At 34.4% G+C, this 22,955-nt stretch overlaps 1 protein-coding gene across 25 annotated transcripts in view; it reads right to left on the minus strand.

Annotated features, from left to right (window-relative positions):
- The window catches only part of ATP2B2 (ATPase plasma membrane Ca2+ transporting 2), a 441,356-nt gene that overhangs the window by 82,188 nt on the left and 336,213 nt on the right, over positions 1 to 22,955 (minus strand). For 14 of the 25 annotated variants that reach the window (XR_003920764.2, XM_029996153.2, XM_029996154.2 and 11 more), the window contains 7 exons: positions 18,177 to 18,302; positions 16,341 to 16,373; positions 14,747 to 14,842; positions 8,410 to 8,451; positions 6,478 to 6,642; positions 4,019 to 4,233; positions 2,239 to 2,481 (listed from right to left, as the gene is read on the minus strand). Coding sequence is in view for 24 of the 25 variants with exons in the window: in XM_029996153.2 (XP_029852013.1) it covers positions 2,239 to 2,481; positions 4,019 to 4,233; positions 6,478 to 6,642; positions 8,410 to 8,451; positions 14,747 to 14,842; positions 16,341 to 16,373; positions 18,177 to 18,302 (920 nt within the window). In the remaining variant the exon portion in view is untranslated. The remainder of the gene's footprint in view (positions 1 to 2,238; positions 2,482 to 4,018; positions 4,234 to 6,477; positions 6,643 to 8,409; positions 8,452 to 14,746; positions 14,843 to 16,340; positions 16,374 to 18,176; positions 18,303 to 22,955) is intronic. The other 11 variants (XM_041118869.1, XM_029996172.2, XM_029996164.2 and 8 more) reach the window with 7 other exon arrangements.

Consider the following 22,955-nt stretch of genomic DNA (forward strand, 5'->3'; position numbering starts at 1 on the left):
CAAAAAAAAAAAAAAAAAAACAAATTCAAATATATATTGAGACCAAAGTGAAACTTTAGATCTACTATTGACCAGAATTTTTTCAGTCAAATGAAACTATTACCACAAGAGAAAGACAGAACATTAAACTTAATGTTACAGATGCATCGCTCCAGAAAGTCTGATGCCTTCCCATGCCTTACCCAGAAACCTAAATCTATTCTGAGATTCAGAGAGGGCAAGCTGGTGTGGAACAGAAACACTTTGTTACTGTGTTTGATCTCGGGCATTCAAAATGAACAGCAAAATATAAAACAAATGAAGCACGGCTGACATTGAGTTTTGCTCTGCCAGTCACACCTGACTTAACTACCACCCAACCTGCCTGCCCTCTGCCTTGTTTCAGGAATGAGGAAAATTCTGCCAACATTGGTAACATTCTCCCAAAGCCCTCCCAAAGTCAAACTCCATATGACTGATGCTGGTGACTAGCATTACCACGGTAGCAGTTATACAAACACAAATTTATATAGCTACCTATCATCCTTGGTCCCAATTTTTCTCTATTACCTTGTCTTAATCCCAGCCTGCGTGTTGAGGGTGAGTTTGAGTCTATTTCTCTTTCTACAGAAGGAAGTAACTAACCTTCCTTAGGCTGTAACAATATTAAAATAACTAAGATGCATGTTCCTCTCCCCAACAATCAAATGTTATACTGATTTGTGAAAGCGTGATTTACCCAGCAATAGTAAAATATTCTTGCTAATTTACAAATATGCAAATTAGATTCAAAAAAGCCACCACCAGAAAATATCCACACTGAGCTATCACACAGCATTTACACCGAACCACCTGAGAATGGAAGGTCCATCTTTCGTTTCAGCTAACCTGATTGATTTCGACCTGGACAGACCATAGGAAAAGGATAGGATAAGATCCAGGATCCGGTTGGGAACTGCTGCCACTAGTTGGATGCTCACAGCTGAAATTGGTGCACAGCTGAGTGAGTTCTGCTTTTCCAGAGCATCTCAATTCAAAGTCCAAAGGGCTAGCTCCAACCTCAGTTGACTAGAGCTATTTGTCTCTACAGTGCAACAGAAGCGGGGCACTCACATTGCTGGCTGATTTCAGCTGGCAGGTGGCAACTAACAGCACCTTTCTGAGCTGATCGAGAGTTTGTAGGATTCCCTGTCCGCTCTTGACGTAGGAAGCGGCTCAAGCTGCCTCAGGGCTGGTTCTTCCCACATTTCCCTTTCCAGCAGGCTTTCAGTGAGCACAGAAGAGGGAGTGCATCGCAGCACAGATGACTGTCTGAAACATGCCTAAGCTGTGGCTCGACTTCAGACACTAACTCTGGCTAAACAAGCCTCGGGAAAATTAATTTCAAAACCGCCTTTGCTACAAACACACTTCGCATATCTGCATCAGATTTCTCTAAACATTCTTCTTCCAAGTGCTGATTGTTACTAATATCCAGATATTTACGTAGCAAGAATTAAAGGAAATATATACTCCAGCACTCAGTAGTATTTCACCAATTGTTTTCTGTGATTGTATTTTAAAAGACTACTTTTAAAACAAACGTGAAATGCATGCAAGACTATATTATACAGCTCAGCACAGAGCTCTAAAAAGGACAATACATAAATTTGGAAACTAAAAAGAATGTATTTGTTCTGCAATATTAAGATTAAGCTTGACCTTTCAAAGAACAAATCTATTGGAATTGCAAAAGTTTTCAGCCTCTTAATTAGCTCTGTACAGAAGAATCTAATGCCACAAGCAAACAGGATATTTCCATTTTGCCCTCCTTTACAGACTCAAAAAAATACTTCTGGTTGTAATTCACTTGAAACCAGAATGAATCAAGATCATTAAGCTCACTGATTTAACCAATCCAATTTGTCCTATTTGAGAATAAATCGAAAGTTCTTACACACGCAAAAATAATTTTACACTATGAAGTCTCCGTGAAAACTAGTTGTGTTAGCAAATTTACCTGCACCAAAACTGGGCCATCCCAAAATAACAGCAAGAGTTTTTTAAACGTAGAATGGTCTTGTACTTATAAGTACATCCCTACCCTTAAAAGAAAAACATAAAATATATGGTTTTTACAGCACCTGTTCACATTTTGAGGACCTCAACAGAATTTAATGCTTCATAATCAACAACAGGATGATAAGGAATTAACATTGCTTAAAAAAATTACAACTCTTCTGCTATGTTTCATTTTATCGACAGAAAAGGCCTCCTTACCAGAATTTTTGTAGTATAAGCACTGTTGATAGCAATTGCATTAACCAGCAAATCAAGGGTTTTGGCGGGTACAGAATCTGGGTCAGGGACCTCTTTGTAGTGGACATCACCAACGTAGGCTTGGACAACCGTCATCCGGTTGGTAGTTAGCGTCCCTGTTTTGTCGGAGCAGATGGCTGTAGCATTACCCATAGTTTCACAAGCATCTAAGTGGCGGACCAGATTGTTATCCTTCATCATTTTCTGAGAAAAGGCAAAATAAAAAACCTTCAAGGTTTGCTTTGACAGATTTTTAACATCAGTTATAAAAAGCAAAAAAGCATTTATTTGGTCTTGTTCATGAGAACGTAATGCTTAGTAAACTAGAAGTTTGACTGGGGCCAATAACCCAAGCCCCAGTTACAGACAACCGAGCAGTAACTATCCCTGAAATAATTTCACCTTTGATAAACGGACATAGTTCCATCATTTTTTGCAGAATATATACATTTTAAGGAATAGCTAGAACAGCAAAGATTAGCTAAACAAACTGAAGATAACAGGATTTTTAAAACAGTATCATTATAGCAAATATTGGACTTTTTTTAAAATACTATTTCCAATGCCAGGATGTTATCTTGCAGCACACAGAGGGACTATACATTTGGGGAAAGAAAGAAACTAACAAACAAAAAAAACCCCTCCACCAAACAAAAACAAGCAACCCACACCCACAAAAAACCACCATTATAGACTACTCCACTACACAGTGCATATTTTTCACAATATGCACAGTCATCCTGGAAATACATGTTATCCTTCCTTCTGTGTTTTCAATATTAAAAAAATGCTGTGCCCAGTCACCTGACCCTTATTGTCAGATAATATCTTATATTCATAGGGCACAATATCACCAATTGTACACAAAGCTGTATTGCAGTTTGATACTGCAAATATAGATACACATGTACATGCTGCATGTGTTAGATGAAGGACATAAGAACATGAAAATATTTAAAAAGCAGCTAAAGTCTTTATTAGCAAAATCCCATGCTTGAGATGTGCTCTTTTTTCCTAATAATAGTGATGTTTGTCTACATACAAATCCAGCTGTTGCTTCTTAATGTTCATATGTTAAATTGTTTACATACTAAATGGAAATAAACTTTACAAAATCTTCATCTAAGATTCTCAGAATGTTTAAATAAGGCCCATCTGACTAAATTGCTGAAACAATCTGAGATAACTCCTAGATAGATAATGGAGTAATCCACAAGTCCAGGATTTTAATCCTCTTTAATTTCCTAACAGAATCATTTACATTGGCTACAAAGAACTGCAACTGCATTTAAGAAAAGTACATGAAAGCTCCAGTGAAACTCTAATTTCTTTGAAAAGTGTTCCTGAAGACTTCAAATCCTTGACAAAACTTTGTACTATTCCACAAGAAAATTTGAAGACAAGGTTATTCTGTATCAAAAGACTGGACTGTTCTCATAGTAAATTCTGCTCAATAAATTCCTGGTAACCTTGCAAACTAAGCAGGTATTTCCACTGTTTGATATTCTTGCACTGCATAGTTTTAAAGATATGTATTAGAATACATATGTATTTGCATTTTTGTCAGAAAAACTCTCAATATAAAGCAAAGTTTCACTTTAAAGAAATTTCACACTCATTAATATTTTGAGCACATTAATTTACAGGCCAATTTTCATCCTGATAAAACCTGAAGACTAACCCACTAGTAAACTCAACTGAACAGCGTTTTTCTCCCATAATTATTTTTAATGTTTCTTACCTTTACAGAATAGGCCAGAGAAATAGTGACAGCAAGTGGAAGTCCCTCAGGAACAGCAACAACAAGTACAGTAACACCAATAATGAAGAATTTAACAAAATACTGAACATAGACAGGAGTGCACTCAGGCAACCACTGCTTCTTGTTGACCACAAATGTGTCAATGGCAAAATAGAGTACCAAAATTATTACAGTGATGGCAGACATCACCAAACCTGAAAATAGAAATAATCAATTACTATAAAACAAAACACAATTAAAAACATGTGCAATTAGAAATCTACATTTGAATTTCATATGAAATTATTTTCTTATTCTACATGACATCTTTCACCAGTACCAATAATGATGATAATGATAAATTTTACAATGTAGAAAAAACTTTACAATAATACAACAGCCATACATTCCAGTGAATAAGGAAACACTGAATTCTACAGAACAGCTGAATCATACTGCATTAATTTTTAAGCACCATCTTACTGCTGCTTTTAAAACTTCTTAGTCAATCTAGTTCAACAGGAGTTCTGCTATTGCTTAAGCTAAGTTTTTTTCAATTTAGTACGTTACTTTGCCTGGTACAACATTTATCTGTCCTTTTGACCTCCACCTTTTACAAATTACTAGTCTATCCATATTCAAACACTCATCTTTTCTTTTAAATAAGCTTATCTTAAGAGGCTTGAGAAAAGGAATCTCCTGTAGTTTATGTTGCTTTAGAAAAGCCCTGCTGATGTGTGTGGCTGCATGCAATGAGGCAATACTGCAGAATTGTCCACAGAACAGTTTTTTTACTGTTTTTCTTGAAAATGTGATAAATACTAGTGTTTCCAGGGTTTCCCTTTTCAAAAGGACATATGCAAACAGTACATATTTTTATGAGAAAAGGCTCAAAAGAGGTACAACACTGACAGTACAGCAAAAGAGACATTAATAAATACTTCACAGAATTCACAAAAGGTCCCGGGGACTTAATATGTTCTCCCAATGACACAGACGTTGCTAAGATAGCACTCCTCCTCCACAATTTTGTTCCTGGATTTGAGTATACAAATAAAAACTCCATCAGAACATCTATTTTGCCTTGCTATGATTACTGCTTTTTGGCAGGTCTCTATGAAGCAGTTAAGCCTGCATTTCAGAATAAATTAATTTCTCTCTAACGAGATCATACAGTAGAAGGAGAATGCTGTGAATTTCATGTCTTGACCGAAGTTAAAAAAAAAAAAATTGGTAAGCTGAAGGATGCTAAGGTTGACAGGAAACAGATGAGTCGGGGAGATTGCTAAATGCCAGAGGATAAAGGAAAATCCATTAAAATATTGTACAGGCAAATACTCATGACAATGCAAGACGTCCCCATAGATTGCCCAATGACAAAGAAAAACCCAATGAGGCAATGATTAATTAATTTAATTCATATTACTTGCCACATTATGGTTAGAAATCCCTATACAATTACTTTAAAAGTGATATTCACATGCCTGCCGAAATACCAAAGAGAGTAATAATCAGAAGGCAATGTAGAAAGGTACTTAATCTAAGAAATTAATGATGATGAGAAATGAAGTGTTTTTATATCAATGCGTATTGTTGTACAACTAGCAACAAAGCAGAGAAGCTTGAGGAATATGAAACTGGGCAAAGCATGAAATTGGATATTAAAGACATGATAACCATAGATTCCAAGTCATGCACTGTTCAGGCAAAGAGATAGAAGTGGCATCATGGGGTTATGTGATCAACTAAGTGTAATGAACTTAAAAAGGAATGAGAAGGAATAGCAGGAGAAAAAAAATCAAACTGGTAAAGAAGGATAAAGGAGATTGAACCGAGGCAAAATAAGAAGTCTGTTGCAGGGCCTCAGCCAAGGTCTGGATAGAGATCAAGGTTTCTTTAATACCATGAACATTATGTCATTATGAAAGATTTTCGCTTTCTACCTACATGTTGGAGAAGTGCTACTTATAACAGTAGGGACCAGATGGTACTGGAAACAAGAGTCAACAGATGTGTCATATTTGGGTAGAAGGCAGGAACACAGATATTAAGAGAGAACAGAATGATTTCAGAATCCATAAGAGGGAAATAGTGTGTGAGTGATATTTTGAGATTATATTAGAGGTTCTGAAATTGTGTACTCAGAAGTTCTAAGGGGAGAGGAAATGAAATATGTAATTACTGCACTTGGGAATATTGACTATGAGAAAAGCTACATTTCGATTCAAATACTCATTACAATCCAAGTTGCCCAAAGCTTCCAGTTACTTGACAGTCAAAGGTAAGTTTTAGAAGAATAAAAGACATACAATACCACATACTATCCTTAGAACAGTACTATGATGACCTATTTCTAAATATTGCAGTACAAAAGGCCTATACCTTTTAGGAATAACTTGCTTTAAAACCGTTTGTGGCTAGTGTAACACACTGCTATGCGGTCAGTTCCCCAGTCATACCTGCTTTGCCTATCTGGACTGCCAGCTTGGTCAGCTTTCCCTGAAGAACAGATTTTTCTTTCTTGTGCATGTTGGATTTCTTCTTGTCTTTGTCATCTCCCTCTCCCCCTTCTGCACTCTTCAGCGGCTGCATCTCCATGGCAGCAGCCCCATCCTGCTGCTTGGCTAATAATGCAGAACAAAACTGTTACTCCAAAAGGGTTCTTCACTCTTTTTACCTTAGTGTTGATACTTACTGAATTCAATCAGCAACTCCCATTGCAGGGGCTGATTGCAACACAGATAATTGTAACTGTGCAGAATTACACTTCCATGGCAGACAGACACCCCTATGAGACCCAGTGGGGTTCTGCAGGGGCACAAGTGAACAAGCATACCCATGTGCACTCCATCCATATGGGGGTATGTACTGTGCCATTCAAGTACCGCAAAAAACATTGATTTTTACTTATTTATTTATTTATTTTTAAACCACCAATGACATTCTGTGTTATACACATATATATCACTTAATGTCTTGCAAATTACTTGGCAAGTAACAGTACCTCAGTACTGTAGGACTTCCTAGAATAGCAGTTCCCAAATGCTTCGGCAAATAGACAGTCTGTATTTCTCTAAATTTTGGTATGTCTCAGATTACAACGCACCCTTATAATCATATTTTTAATGAAAACATGTTAAAGGTAATGTGGTTCCACAGATGATCCATGCGCCACTTCTCTTGACTGCATGGGCGCCTCAGTGACCAGTGGACCACACTTTGCAAACCACTATTCTAGATAATACCAGACTTTAAAAGTTTCCTTAGCATTTCAGTGTTCAAGTAACTTAACCATCAGGTCCGATGGTGATACTATCATTCTCCCGTCAAAAGCACACATAATTTAAAGGCTAAACCATCTTTCTTGAAAGAATGCTACTGCTAATATAAGGACACTTTATTTTAGTATCAAAGAGAAAGACGTGTCTTTTAAAAGCAATGACATTCCAGTTTATATATGTGTATGTGTCTGTTTTGTATTGCACACAGACATAAGTAAATTAAATAGAATGAGATGAAACAGCTTTGCTTTGACATTCATGAAAAGATTGTACAAAACCATGCTTATTTGACCTGGAAATCTAATTCACCTATCTAACCTTAAAACTTATTCATTTAATATCGTTTTATTTAATAGTTTTGTACCATTAACCACTAAGTTTATCTACTCAGTTTCTGATCCATTACCCTTGCAATCTTTAGTATTATCTGAGAAGAGAAAGTTATAGTTTAATTTACTTATTTGGCATAACCTAAAGAAATCAAGATAGCTGTGTCTCATGTAATAAAAAGGGAACCATGACTTTTGCTTCAGAGAAAGCAGAACAATTATTTCAATTTCTTCCTAAGATTGTACATTAAATAAGAAACTCCTAAGATTCTTACTCTTCCTGTCGTTTATCCTTATAATACACTTTTACATTGCTAAATAACCTCTTGGCTTTAAAGTTTCCTTTTGTTATTGCTTTACCTTCTCCCTGCAAAAGAAAACATGTCCTTACAATGCCATTAAACACCAAAGATGACAAGACATATCAAAAATAGGGTTGGAAATTCACTAACAATACACAGCATACATAACTTGCACAAGAAAAATGAATTCAAATAAGCTTTGTGACATGAAAGTATCATCTATAAATGGCTTATTAGAAATACCAATCTTCTCCTGTCCTGAAGAATATCTGATATATCAAAATTCTGTAAAGTTACAATCTCTTTGGTAGGTTTTTTTGCTGGGTTTGGCTGTTTGGGGTTTTTTAACATTCTGTTTGAACAATAGGGCCATTTTCACACACAGGCACAAATCACAAATTTTAATTTTATTTTTTAAAAGAATTTAACTACATGTTAAAAATAAAATCCACAACCTCCTTAATATGAAAGAAGATTACCTTTGTTCTGGCTGTTCTCCATATTCCCATCCTGCATTTTGCCTATATGATGAAAAATTTCAACAGACAACAGACAGTAAACAATCTTCACCCAAGACAGAACATGAAAATGGGAATTTAAATAAAAAGGGCAGATGAAAGTAATGAGCATGTTACAAATAATTATTTATGATCAGTAGCCATTGTTACTATATGTTTACTTAGAAGCATGGACAACTTAGCTGGACATACTCAAGGAACTGCAGTCAAGTTCAATGTTGTAACACATAAAATACTAAATATCAGCACATATTTTTGAGCAAATTGCATAAATTAAGAGGGTGAAACTAATAAAAAGAATCCAGTGGAGAGTAGAATTTGAATAATATTCCTGAACTGAAATTTCAGAGAGCTGTGACTTTAAAAATCCACAGGTATAATTTTGGCACACACCAGTACAGAGTAGGACTTTTTTAATGTATTCCAGAATTAAATTCATTATTTTTAGTAAATTAAGACAAAATAGAAATAATAGTGTTAATAAATATAAATAAATAAAAATGTAAATCAGATATGATTTAAAATGACATCTTCCTCACTTGGTTGTATTATTTAGCAAGTTACTCCTGTAAATACAAGTGCCAGGTGACCATCCTATATTCAAACTTATCCCAAAGAAAGATTTGCCAAGTGCATCTGTAATTTCCAATTTAATATTTTAGCTACATATAGTCTTGCCATATCAAAGTCCTTATTTGGTTTTTTTTTTTTAATTGAAAATACATCGTTTGAAAGTGTGTGTGAAATAAAAATGGCAAAATACAAATTAGAGCAAACAAAACTTTGGTATTCAGAATAACCACTAAACAATTTCAAATTGTATTCAAAATTTCTTGATGGGATCCCTTATGAAACTCTCACAGTGATATATGAATTTATCTTACGGAAGAGACTATTTGAGTTTTATAGATATTACATTAGATGGATGACATTCTCTTTTTGTAGTTATGTATAATGCACAATAAAAAAATAATGTTAAGGAAAATTAATAGGTAACACACCTTTACCGGATTTTTGACACATTCTAATAAGAAATGTATCATCAGAGTTTATAAAACAAATATGACAGCAGTTAAGTCTTGCTTTCGGCTTCCTGCAATACAGCTGGTACTGACATGCACAATAAAGCAGAAGAAATTATGCTTCAATGTATGTATTAATTTTTTCACTCTATGCTGTGAATAAATAGTAGCAAAATTGAAAGGCTAAGATGCATTTCTTGCATGTTTGTGTTTTCAGTAATTGGGAGATCACTAAAACCTTCCCTCTCAAAAAGAGCAAAAATGGCCAAATCAGTCATAAATCTCTCACCATAACATTTCACCCCATACTAACAGGCTACAGGCACTGAGAAATTCAAAAGCACAGAATTACAGTAAAGGAAAGGATGTATCGCTACACACAATTATCTCAGTACTCGGATTACGACAGTATGCTGAAGTAAGCCATTTAGCATCGACTGCTTGTCTATATTCCTAACTCCATTCCCACCTTGGCTATAATATGACTTTTTAAAAGGCACTATCTATCTTCCAAAGACTTACATTTTGCCATGAGACACGAATCTATGAACCTGAACAAAACCAAGTTAATTTTCATTGGGAAATTTCCTTAAAAAAGATTTGCATACTGTACATAGTTGAACTTGATATCTGCCTAATGGCTTTTTTTCTTAGAATGGTTTTTAATAAAGCTAGTGGAAGACATAAACCATCTCTAGAGATTCTGATTTCTGGCTAGAAGATAAAGTCTTCCTTAAGCACTGGAAAACATTAATTTAGAGCAGACGGTCTGCTCTATGTCCTGCTCTATAGTTCCTTTTTCAGAATACAATTCAAAAACTTAAACCAGTATAATTGAAGATTCTTCAACTTAAAAAAAAACCAAACAACCACAAACCCAAACCCTGGCAAACACAAAATACACTGGTTTTTCTATATAAATCTAAGTTTTTAACTTTATGATATATATTTGCTATTTAATTGGGGTATCATAATTGTTGTAATGAATTACACTAACAATTCATCTACCCTGACTACCTAAAAATACCAGTACACAAAATGGACAATTGTTAGCAACAATGTAAACACACGTATTTAGAAATATATTCTTAACCTCATCAGCTACTGCATTTAGGTTATTGGGGGATGGTGGGGGAGTCGTTATAGCTAGTTATATTGCAAATATTTAGATAGAATAACAAAGAATAGGTAATTTAGGTAATTATGATAAAGAAGAGAATACTATAAAGGATTTATTTCCTCCTGTTCCAAATAATTTTAAGCCTGCACTTGGCTACAAATCATAAACAAAGAAAGAAATTAAGAAAGAAATTAAGATAGAATCACTACTGCTGAGAGATCCTTTCTCCTTTCAGTTAGTGCTAGGACCAGCAATACTCTCCCATCTATCTGACCTTCATGCATTGTTTAGAAACATTAAAAGGATGAGTATCTATTGCTATTTTGATAATATTTTTATATAATTCTTTAAAAATATAATATATTTTTACATAAATTTTGCAAATCTTTTCTTCTTCTCTTTTTGGAAATAAGTAAGGAAAAGGGACAGTGTTTGGGCCCTGAAATCTGGAGGAATTCATCTGAGTTTATTTTTATCACTTTTCTAAGCAAGGATGAAAAACCTGAAGGTTTAGAAAAGACTATAGAGCCTCCTAATATGACTTGTATTCTGCAGTTGCTGTGAAGGTTTTGAAATTGAATATAAAATGTTTTGCATTTTGCCTTTGCCTTACTAAAATTTCTGCCTTTTGGAATGTACCCATGGCACCATTACTGCCCAAGTTCTTACTCCAAAAGACAGTTACTTCTCCAAATAAACTTTGCAAGAAAAGACTCCCTTTACCTCCCCCAGCCCTTTATGAAGAGTCAATGAGACAGAATAACAAAGACCTGTCACTGGCATTAGAGATTATTTGTACATTGGAGCAACTGCTTGGAAGCAACCAAAGAAGCTAATCGAGTCATGTTCTCATGTGCCGTGATGGAGCAAAAAATTTAAAATACCCTAGTGGTTTTCCAAAATGTCTTATCTTGCAATAGAACTGAGTTATAGCCCTCTTCATGCCAAGTCAGTTATATCGTGCAGCTAGTTAGAACAGACGCACGTTGCAAATCTATATATAGGGAGAAAAGTGACGTCAAACATATCTGAAGTGAATCATTAGAAATTCTTTCATGCAGTGTGATGTCAGAGCCAATGCATTAGTAAAACACAGATTAGTTGCAAAAGAATAAATCTGATTCCACTGTATCAAATAGGAAGTTTTAGATAATTCTTCTATGCACCTTCTAAATAACTTCATTTACAATTCAGAAAATACTCGAAAATATATTAAAACTGCAAATTGCTTTGCAGGAATTGAACAGTAGTGTACATACGCCAGAACTGACAGAACATTAAATGTGAAGTATTTCAGCTCAGACATTTCTCTGAGTCTGGTACGGTATTGCTATATCAGAATATAATTTTAAGTAACAAATTCTCTGAATACCAAATGCCAAAACAACCCCAACAACCCAACATGGAAATCCTGATTTAGGAATCGGGTAGTGCTTTACTGGACAATGATAAGCACTCCTTTCTCTAAAGAAATCAAATTTGGGGTAAACAAGCTGTAAACAAGCTGTAAACAATGATTGCTGCTTCCCATATTTTCTTTTAAAAATTTACCCTTTCTAAATACCATACTTTAAAATTAGACAATTTTTCAAGAATTACTACCTTTCTGTAAAATTTTCCCATCTGCTTATAACCTTAACATGTAACCTTTTAAAAACTGAACATCTTGTCCATGGTTTTAACAAAGAGACCATCAAACAATTATATATTTTAATCCTAACTACTAGAACCCCAAAGAATTTACAACAGTTCCTTCGAAACAGCAGATAACAAACAGGCTGTATCACAAACCTGTATGAATTTATCACTGTAAGCTCACTGACTGAAAACAAAATACTTCTTTTGTGTCAACTATATATTGACAACTAAGACAATAACAATATTTTATTTGAAATGGTAATGTGTTGATTTTCACGTAACAAGAAATAGCATTTCCTGAGCTAAGTACTTACTCAAGTATATAATTTTTTTTCTTATTTGAAGGTATTGTCTACACAGAGGTATTAGACTTTAGGTAAAAAAAGTTGTTTTCAGACACATCTCAGGGAGACTTCTCAGACATTATTGAAAAAGTTCATTCCATCTGGATCAAAAAAGTATCTACATGAACTTGGTCTCCTTGCTTTAGAACTTATTTTTTGCCTTCCTTTCTGCCCTCAAAAAAATTTCTACATTTTAAGTATTCTCTAACTCATTGTCACTGCTAACTAGAAAAATGTATAGTATAAACAGAAACCAAACTTTGGCAATTTCCCAGACAATTTCAAAGCACTCAGTTCTAACTCTACTTGCCAAGTCTCAGTTCCCCTCTGAACACAATGTCAGGTAAGTTGAATTGTGGAAAGTATCTCCTCTTCATGTTGATCAGAGATCTGCAGAATTAATTCAACCGCCTCACCTCAGAAGGGTTAAAAGCAAAAACACACTCAGCTGCACAAAAAATTGACTTCTATGCTTTGTGCACTGAAAAGAATTGAGTATGTATCTCTCAACTCCAAGATAAACAGGGGCAGTAACTATTGTTTATGATGGGAGAGAAGATGATGGAAAATCACGTAGTTACGTAAGACACTGATTTAGTATCCCCTGGAACTTAATTTCCATATTAAGTTCAGGCATTAAGACCAAACACAACAGATATTTACCAGGCAACTAAGACTTGCTAACAGAGAGACCGGGTTAGAACAACTTAGGACTCCTTTCTGCATCTTGCTGAGCAGTGGTTCTCATCCAGCAAAGCATTTAAGCAGATGCTCAACTTAGTACTCAGTAACTTGCAGGACTGAGCATAAATGTAATACTGCAGTCTCCAGTGGGATTGAAGGAGGGTATCTGGTAAGACTTTGTTGTATGTGTATGTTTGTTTTACACACAACAGAGTAGAATTATAGAGCATAAAGAATGGGGAATGAAATATTCATCATTAATTTCCTGGTTCTTGGTCTCTAAGGAATCTGAAATTGGGGCGTTGGAACCAGGATGGTACAAGTTCCTGTCATGCAGTGAGATGTAGGGATTGTAAATCGTAGTTTTCCGGCAAACTTAGAATATGCAGGAGTAAAGTTTTAAATCTGGTTATACATTTCTTTTAAATTATAATAAAATTATTTAAAAATAGGCTTAAAGATTTCCTATGTCATTGTTTTAAATAAGATATTACACTAGTAAGTCTTAGTACTTGTTTAAACTTTAGTCTCACATGCATAATGCAACAACTACTGAACTGCATGGAAAAAAATTTCTATCACTAACACAATGAAAAGTAGAATTACTTTTGTCAGTATTACTGGTGCTGTACAAGAGGGAAAGGTTTCTATGCAAATAAAGACTAACGTATCTGATTACCAGAAAAATACAGCTGATGCCTAGACTAATATTGACCCATTCCATTTAATACTGGAATTAGACTGTTAGAAGAGATACTGAAATATCTGCATGCTAAGAAGTGGGGTCAAGAATCTGTACTAAGAGACAGTCAAAATTGACTACAGTAATTTTTATTTTTTTTATTATTATTATTTTTAGTAAATACAGGTAGGCTCACTAGATGATCACTATCTAAGGGCATACACAAATACCCACAGACATAACTTTTCAGTTCAGTCTCTTCCAAAAAAGATGCTCAAAGCAGCAAAAGTTATTCCTAAAGCACCGTTAGTTGAAATTCAGCCAGATTCCTGATCCCAGCACTATTTCTCAGAACTACATGAAGACTACATGAATACTTATGAGAGTGCCACATCAGAAGAAAAGAGGATGTAATCCATTTATCATAGTGCTGTCCTTCAGGTCTATGCTGACAAATATGGAAACAGCTTTACAGCAAAACTTCATGTAAAGGCAACTCAGAAGTTTTGAAACTAGCCTTACTTAATGGTTCCTTTGAATTGCAGTTTTAATTAATGGCAAATACCTCATAATTCCTACTTCTTCCTCTCCCATTCTGTGTGAATAAATTCTGTGTGAATAAATTAAATAAGTCACAGCATCTTTGTGGCATCTCTTATAAGCTACTACAGAGTTTATGGAGTAGGATCTCTCAGGGGGTAATCACATGCACATACAACATCTGTGCAGTTCATAAAAGGTAAAGGGAATCTTATATAGTCAGGAGAGAAATCTATCAAATAAAACAAGCTACGTGTTCTTGACGTACCATTGACTAAGCTGGCATTTGCATTATCAGTGGCATTTGCACCTGTTGCACCATCTGTAGCTGAAGGAGGGTGGGAGGAGGGATGGGAAGAATCTACTGAGCAATAATGGATAAAAAAACAATAAATAATAATAATAACAATATGAACATGACAAAACAAAAAAACATTTATGGAATACTATGGCATTGTTTTCTCCAAAATCAATCTGTTTAAAATTAATTTACATAACTTTCCAAAGCAAAATGTCATTACAAAGGTGTTGCAAAGTAAGGCAAAAACTCATACATGGAATAATAATAAGAATAATAAGAAGAATAAAATAAATACGAAAGACATTTAACAAAGTTAACAGTTGGTGAGAACTGACTGCACACAGTACTATGTACATTGCTTTGGTCCTTTTTTCTTTCTTTTTTTACCTTTAACATAATGTTATGCAAATATTAAAATGGTTGAAATATTTCCCTTGAGTTAATGAATATACAAAATGCATGGGTAGTTTTAAAACATGCAGCATACTACATAGCATAGACAACATTACATATTTTGTATTTTATGTAATGTTGCATATTATGACGTATTATTGCTGATACATCCCAGCCTAACATGGGCTTCATCTACGTCCTGCCATAACCTAGTTAATATGCACATTGATCTGAGTGGAAACATTAGACTTTTCAATATTGTATGTGGAAATGGCAAATATAGTCTTGAGGAGAATAATGAGTTATTTCAAATCCAAATAATAGACATTATGTAATTTCCTGTTTTGTGGTGAAATGAAAAAAAGTATCAGAAAAGAAAATCCTCTCTGTTTTCAGCAATTATTGGCATATTAGATAAATTGGTCACAAAATCTTTCCTAATAGGAAGGCGAAAAACTCGAAGAAGGTTTTATTATTTTATTATGGTTTTTTATACTGGAGCTCAGAAAATTAGTCTCTAGAAATAATAGATAAAATAAGTTTTGTTTTGTTTCTGTTGGTTAATTGTTCAGAATAGAACACATAAGTCCTATAATGAATCCTGATTGAGGCTCTTGAACTTCTTCAGTACTTGACCCGTAGTGACTGTTTCACACTGTACTGGTTTGTTATTCAAGAAAAATGATCTTGTTTTATTTACAAATGGTAAATTGGGAGAAGAAAATAAACAGCATACAGGATTTAAAAACACACCCTGTGTAACTACATTCATGAAAATTTCAATTGCAAATTTGATTACTGTGATGGTAATAACTTAAACTGTTTTAGTTACTCATGCTTATTTTTTATTCCATTTGGATATTCATACTAACCAGCACAGCATGAACTGCTAACAGCAAATCATGCATTCCAACATTTAATATACTGTAATTTACTTCTGGAGAATAACTGATTATTCAAGCGTAACATTAAGATTTGCAACACCAACAATGCGTGCACACTTAAATGTTTGCCACAAACAATCCCGCTGATTTGAAATAATTCTTTACTTTAACTGGACTGATTCAAAGACAATTATTTTAATCATTAGTTCAACCCTGATTTGCACCAAAGCTTGCTGGCTAAAAGCCTCATCCTTTCATTTGATGTGGTACAATTCTTACTCTACCTGGAAGCTGATGTCCATCCTCCTGTTTCACACCTGTATGATGATTTTTACAAAATGTTAATGAACGATAAAAGCACACACCCACATAAGACTGAAACAAACATTTATGACTGGCAGGATTTCAGAGAATTGCAGGTTTATATACAAGAGTACAGTATTTGAGATTGGGCCTCAGTTTGCTACTAGCTCTGTGAGGCACTCCACTGCACTAGCAGAAAGCTGCTAGCGACATTAGAAAATTTCAAGGAATTTTCGTGGTATTGTAGCTATACTCAGATTCAGTGTCTGCACAAGAAGTTCTTACACGCTTCTGTAAGAACCTCTGTCTCTGGGTAGTAAGTTACGACCACAGTGCAGTGCATTACTCTGCCATCTGTGCTTTCTCTTTCCTGGTCTTTCAAGGCTATGCATGTTGAAACGTGAGAGAATCACCAGTGTCCTGAGCGAGATAACACACAGAGAAGGCCACCCCAGTTACACAAAGGACCTCAGGGCAGACAGCTCTCACTTGCAAACAGGTCCTGAAGTTGCTCTTTCTCACCCACGATACCCTTAGACACTGCCAAAACAGATGCTGCCAGATCTTGAAAAGTCTGTTTCCAGGAGTCTTTCTCTTAATGATAGCAAGGTGTTGTTCAAAACTTGTCTGACACGAAGAGTTTTACTTTGGGAAGTTTTGGTCTTTCTCCTTTTAATGTTCCTAGAACTTACCATGCCTAGCAGGTATTGTGCATTTCTGTGTAGAACTGAAATGGTAAACATTTCATAAAGTCTTTCATCAAGTAAAAAGGGATTTCCTCAGAGAAACACGGAGTCAAGCGCAACCACTTGTTGAACATGTTCAGAAATGGAAATTGTAGGTCATGAAAACCATTTGAATTTAGCCTTCCTATCTGCAGCTTCAAATTAAAAGGATGGAAATGAAAAAAAGGTGGAATCACACTGCCTGACAGATACTAAGTAAAATGGTCAGCAAAGCTATGCTACTCTTTTTTATTAACAGTAAAAACCACTAAAAAGAGTGGAAATATCTAAAACCCCTGCATTAATTGGCTCTTAATTATGTCTAAAAGATAAATATTCTTAGAACAAACTTGGAACAAAATTCTGAAAGTAGACTTGAACAATTTACAAGACTGTATGAACAAAAACTGGAAAGGACACACATTAAATCATGTTTCTGCTTAGTGTGCAACCCATAAGTTAGCAATTGCTTATGACGTCACAGTATAATAAGGCGAAAAATCTAAAGAGACTTCTTGATTTCATTAACTGATACAGGACATCAAAATTAAACTCTCTGCTAACATTTACTGTTACTTTCTTGTCTTTTACTATTCTTAGTTTGACCTTCACACCTTAAGAAATTAAAATGCCTCTAAAGCCAGTCACTGACATTTAACAACTAGGCTAGCAAAAAGCTGCATCTTATCTTTGTTTTATTTTTGAAGCTCAAAGAAAAACGCTATTTCCATGGCCAAGTTGTTGTTTTCTGAAAAAAAAATATTATATAGAGGTAAATGCACAAGAGCAAAACCTTAGCGAATTTTAGGTGAGTATGGATTTATGTAAAGATGGGAGTATGCCCATGTATTCCCTTGCATTTAATTATGTACTGAGAGCCTGCAGTTTCACACTGGAAAAACATCTTGTTATCCAATGTATTTATTGGTTAACAGCTTTTGCTGTTTTTCTGTGTGACATGTAATGATAAAAATGTATACAAAAAAAGGAAGTTTTTAAAATCATATTTATTTGTCAAGAATGGAGGAGCGCTCTGGCTACACAAAGCCCAAGAGCTTTCTTCGGAGCATCCTTATGTGTTGTGAAATTTACCTTTCTTATCTTTCTTTTCTTCTTCTTCTCCTCCAGCACCTAGCAGAGTAAAGATGATGCCTGTCTGAGAATTCACACCCACAGCAGTTACAAGCATCCGTCCAGAGCCTTCCATGACGTGAGTACCTGAAAATATGCAATATAAGTTACATATAGCTAAAAAAATAAAAAGAACAACCATTAAATATTTGATGCAAGACTTCTACTGTAGCACTAAGAGAGATCTGTTACACTTTAAAAATCTATATTGAGGCCAATATAATTACATACAAAAAATAATCCCTATTGTTTTATATTATTCTCAACCAAGAATGGATGCTTAACTGCAAATCTTAGGCTGCACACCCATTAACTGCACACACCAGATTCCCTTTTTAAAAGAAATGTTGTCACTAACCAAGTTTACATTGTCTTGGAAGATAGCTTCACACAGTTAATTATTGTAACTTTGAAAAAATTTTTTCAGAGTTCTGCAAACATTCCTCTGTGACTCTAGTCAAGATGACACTGACTGTACATGGAATACTATTACATAAACAAAGTGAAAATATGTGTGCAATTTCTCTCATCTACCTCAGTGATGGTTGATTTACAGGCATAGAAAAAAAAGTATTTTTTTAAGACAATTTCACAACTTCAAACTTGAAAAATCAATACAGAGAAAAATCTTCAAGGAGATGTTTAATTAAATCAGGAGGTTCCCAAATAGCAAGAAGAATCTGGCGTACACTTGAAAACAAATTCAGTATGAGAGATTTCTATTACTCTAAAACAAATCAAAATGTACATTAAGTTTGACTGAGAAGGATCATTTGCTTATCGAGGTAATTTTATCATTATATTGAGTAAATTCCTTTTGAGAAATATTTTGTGCTTTATTCTATAGAAATTGTTTATTTACAGCTCTTATTCCTATATTGAACCAAATGTCAGGTGCATCAAAGATCACAGCCTCTTAGAAATCTTTTTCTATGAGTTGTGGAAACATAAACAAGTAGAATTTCCTAGAAATGATCAAAAGTATTCTGATTTACATTTGGGGAAAATTTTATGAGAGAGGATTTGCAAAAGATCAGTCTATGTATTTACACGCTGGCTATTTCTAAAAAAAAGTTTGAAGTTGAAGAACAACCTATTGTTATGACATGTATATAAGGCCAGCTACTAAAAGCTTATTAAAAAAACCCTTATTGAAGCTTATTGAAACATAGGAACAAATATGCCAAGGGTGGCATCAAATGACTAATTTGTCATTTCATATGGTGACAAAGTCTTAACCTAAAAAGTTCATTACGAAATAATATTTAAAGTGTTTGAAGAGAGATGTCTTCAGTAGGTAGTGAAATTTAAAAGATATATAGCAGATCCTATGTGCTCCTATGAAACAGATCTAAAACAAATACATAATGACCAGAAACTACTGATAGATAAAGCTTTTCATTGAAATAGACTTTATAATTTATCCTTCAGTAGTAGAAAATTATGTTATGCCCATTAAGTGTAAGTCACTGTGAGAACACAGAGGAAAAGCAATCATTTCTTAACACAGAGTTGACAGAGCAAGCTGTGATTGAAAATTTACTTGGCTTTGGGGTTTTTTAAATACTCTTTCCTGTATTTGAAGAAGCAATTAGCTTGGAAACTATGAAAACAGACTGTAACACACAAACTGTTAGCCTTAAGAAAAAAATCATTGTATACAAAAAAGTCAAACACGGATTTATACCTCCAGGTGACCTATGGATGGGCACATGGTTAACTAGAACCTGCTCAGAAAGTATTCTATTATTTAACAACTGTTTTTAATCCTAGGTGCTATAGTTTTAAATAAACTATATTTTAAGACCTGTATTATTCCAGACTTGCAGCTGTGGGACATCAGAAGAATGAGTCCAGATGGAATCAGAACATAGTCCAGTAATCACATTTTCCTTTGTGGGAGCGGGGGAGGCATGGAGAGGGAAAGAATTTTTACACTTCTTCTGAAGCTATTTGTTGCTTTAAGAGTCAACTAAAGAATCAACTAAACAGTTTGACCATTGTGGTAATAAAAATTATACTGCTTATAATACTCACTTTACTCTTTGCCTTGTCACTGCAGTATTTGTGACAAACTACTATTCGTTGTTGGGTGTTAATCTATGGTTCCTCAGATCCTCACCTAACTTCAAAATTTACATTGTACTGCTTTACAATTATTAAGTTTTCCATAAATGTAATGTTCTCCATATACCTTATTTAAGACAACATCATGGTTTCATTCATTCTGTAATAGCATGAATTAGGTAGAGTCATTAACTGACTTGTCCTAAACAATTCTGCAGCTAATGAGGTAAAAATGCTCGTATGCTTATTCTCAACTGTCTTGCCCCTATCACTTACCCACTACCATCATGAACTACCACCCAACATTTACCATCATTAACTACCACTCAATATTTTAAAACTAAAGTGAAGTCATTCACTGATGCCTGTAGTTCTGAAATGTACCACAGCAGGGCACACCTAAAGCCATAGTAAAAAAGAAAAGAAATCTTCAAAAAAGCTTTCTGCAAACTCCAGCAAAATGGCTTTTAACCAACTGAATTGTGAGCCTGTTGCATTGAGCAAATGGGGAATATAATTAATTTACCACGGAGAATCTTACTGGGCATTCAGATCTACTAAACCTGGATGGTCATGGAAAGATTCTTTCTCCCTCCCTTGTTAAAAAACATTTATTGGGTTCATCCTCATCTACATATATTCATTTCATTGAGTTATCTCAAAAGCTGAAAACAGGAAAGATATATGGACTTGTGTCCTTAAACAGATCAATATTTTATATATATATATACACACACACCCTTGCAACACATTTAAAAAAAAAAATCCCATTTTCTTATTACTGCTCACCCAGTTGCTGTCCTAGAACATACTAAGCAATGCAACTATCTATTTATAATCAAAAGATCTTTCTCGAAATAACCAAAATTTCTCATGTTCTTAAAAGGAAAACAGAAACACAGAACAGAGAGAACATCTGTCAACACTAAACCTAATTTCAGAGCATAAATATCTCATCAGAACACTAAGAAAATTTCAGCAGAAATAAGCCAAATAGAAACAAAAATGCACTAATGGTCAGATGTATTTAAAAAAAAAAAAAAGGCATCAGACTTTCTCAGTACATTGAGAACTGTTCCTATGGCATTCTGAGATAAAATTTGATTCCTTAAAAAGTCATTTGCTTGCTTTCATATGATAGAGAAAAATGTCACAAACATAAAAAATTAGGACTGCTACCCAAACAACAAAAATCAAGTTACATTCAAGGCTAAAGGAACAGAAAAGACCTTTACAAATAAAATACGCTTGGTTGTACTGGTTCAGACAAAACAGAAAATGTCTGAAACTTAACTCAGATATTTAGAGGAACCTCCTTTAAGATGTAACACCATTTAAAATATATTTTAATTAAGAACTTGCTTTTAGTATTCCTATGTTTTGTTTTGAAGGATTTTAAGCTTACCTCTCCACACCTGGAAGGGGCAAAAATGTCTTAACTTGAAACACCTTTCTGAGCTTTTTCTTAACATTAGTCTTGTAAAATGTAACTCAAAACTGTTAAGGTGCATACAAAAGCATGTTTTTAGAGCAGGTACTAATTTATCATCAGATTATGTTCCACTAGTAATATTGGAAAAATTCTTCAGCATCTAAGCTAAACCAAAGAGATGAACCTCCTTCCACCTAACTCTGACAATTTCACCATTTAAATGGTATTATAATTACATTAGCTTGAATAAAGAAATGGGCGCTATGACTTCAATCAACTATTGTTATATAAATGAAATTCTGGAACGAATGCATGTTTTTCACTTATCTGTACACTAAGTATGTATTTCAACTTCATGTTGAACAGTTCTGCTGACTACTTTCCCTCTCAAGAGTAATTTTTCAGTATTAGTAAAACACATTTTTTCACATGCTGAGTATTTAATTTGAAGTTGATAAATGGTGAATATTCCAAGATAGAAAAGGAAGAAGTCGAGTTTAGTAAGAAAAGAGATGAACAGATTAGACAGATAAGGAACCTATTACAGCACATACTTTTCAGACAAAAATGCAACTAAACATGAGACTGCTCAGAAACTCCCAAATCTATTAAGAGTACTGGTGAAATAGATTGGAAATAGGGCTGAAAAACAAGAAAAGAAAACCAGAGCATGCCAGTTTGGGGGGTTTATACTGTTTTGCTGCTTTCAGCAAACAAAAATTCTCTATCAGCATCTCTAAACAGCTGTTTCAGTCACTGCAATTATTAAGAGGTAACTGAAGTTAATAATAAAGTGAACCAACCATCAGAATATCCTGTATGGGGCAGGGGGGAGAAAAAAAAAAGAGTTTTCCAGAAAAAACTAATTTACAAGTAATTTAAGTAATTTCAACATATCCAAATAATTTGGAACTTTTGAAGTCAGCTGCTTGGTTTTGAAAATTTCTGCAGTGCTAAAAGCCTAGCTTAGAATATTTTCTGGCAGGGAATTAAGACGGAATCAGAACTATTTTTCTCCAGGCAGTAACTGACCCGATTCCTTAATCGGGCTTCCTTTTTATTTCCAAAACCTAACAAAGCACCATGACCAAGAGATTTCTTTTGTTTATTTGTTCTTGAATAAGCTCTGTTTACTTTGTTTCAAATCCTTGTTGTGCATTGATAGAAATATGCATTTGTAAAAGTTAGGTTAGGATAAAGTAATGTTCTGTGAGTCTCAGTTCAGTGAGAACTACACTAGG

This window comes from Aquila chrysaetos, chromosome 20, assembly GCF_900496995.4.
Source record: "Aquila chrysaetos chrysaetos chromosome 20, bAquChr1.4, whole genome shotgun sequence".
NCBI classification, from domain to species: domain Eukaryota; kingdom Metazoa; phylum Chordata; class Aves; order Accipitriformes; family Accipitridae; genus Aquila; species Aquila chrysaetos.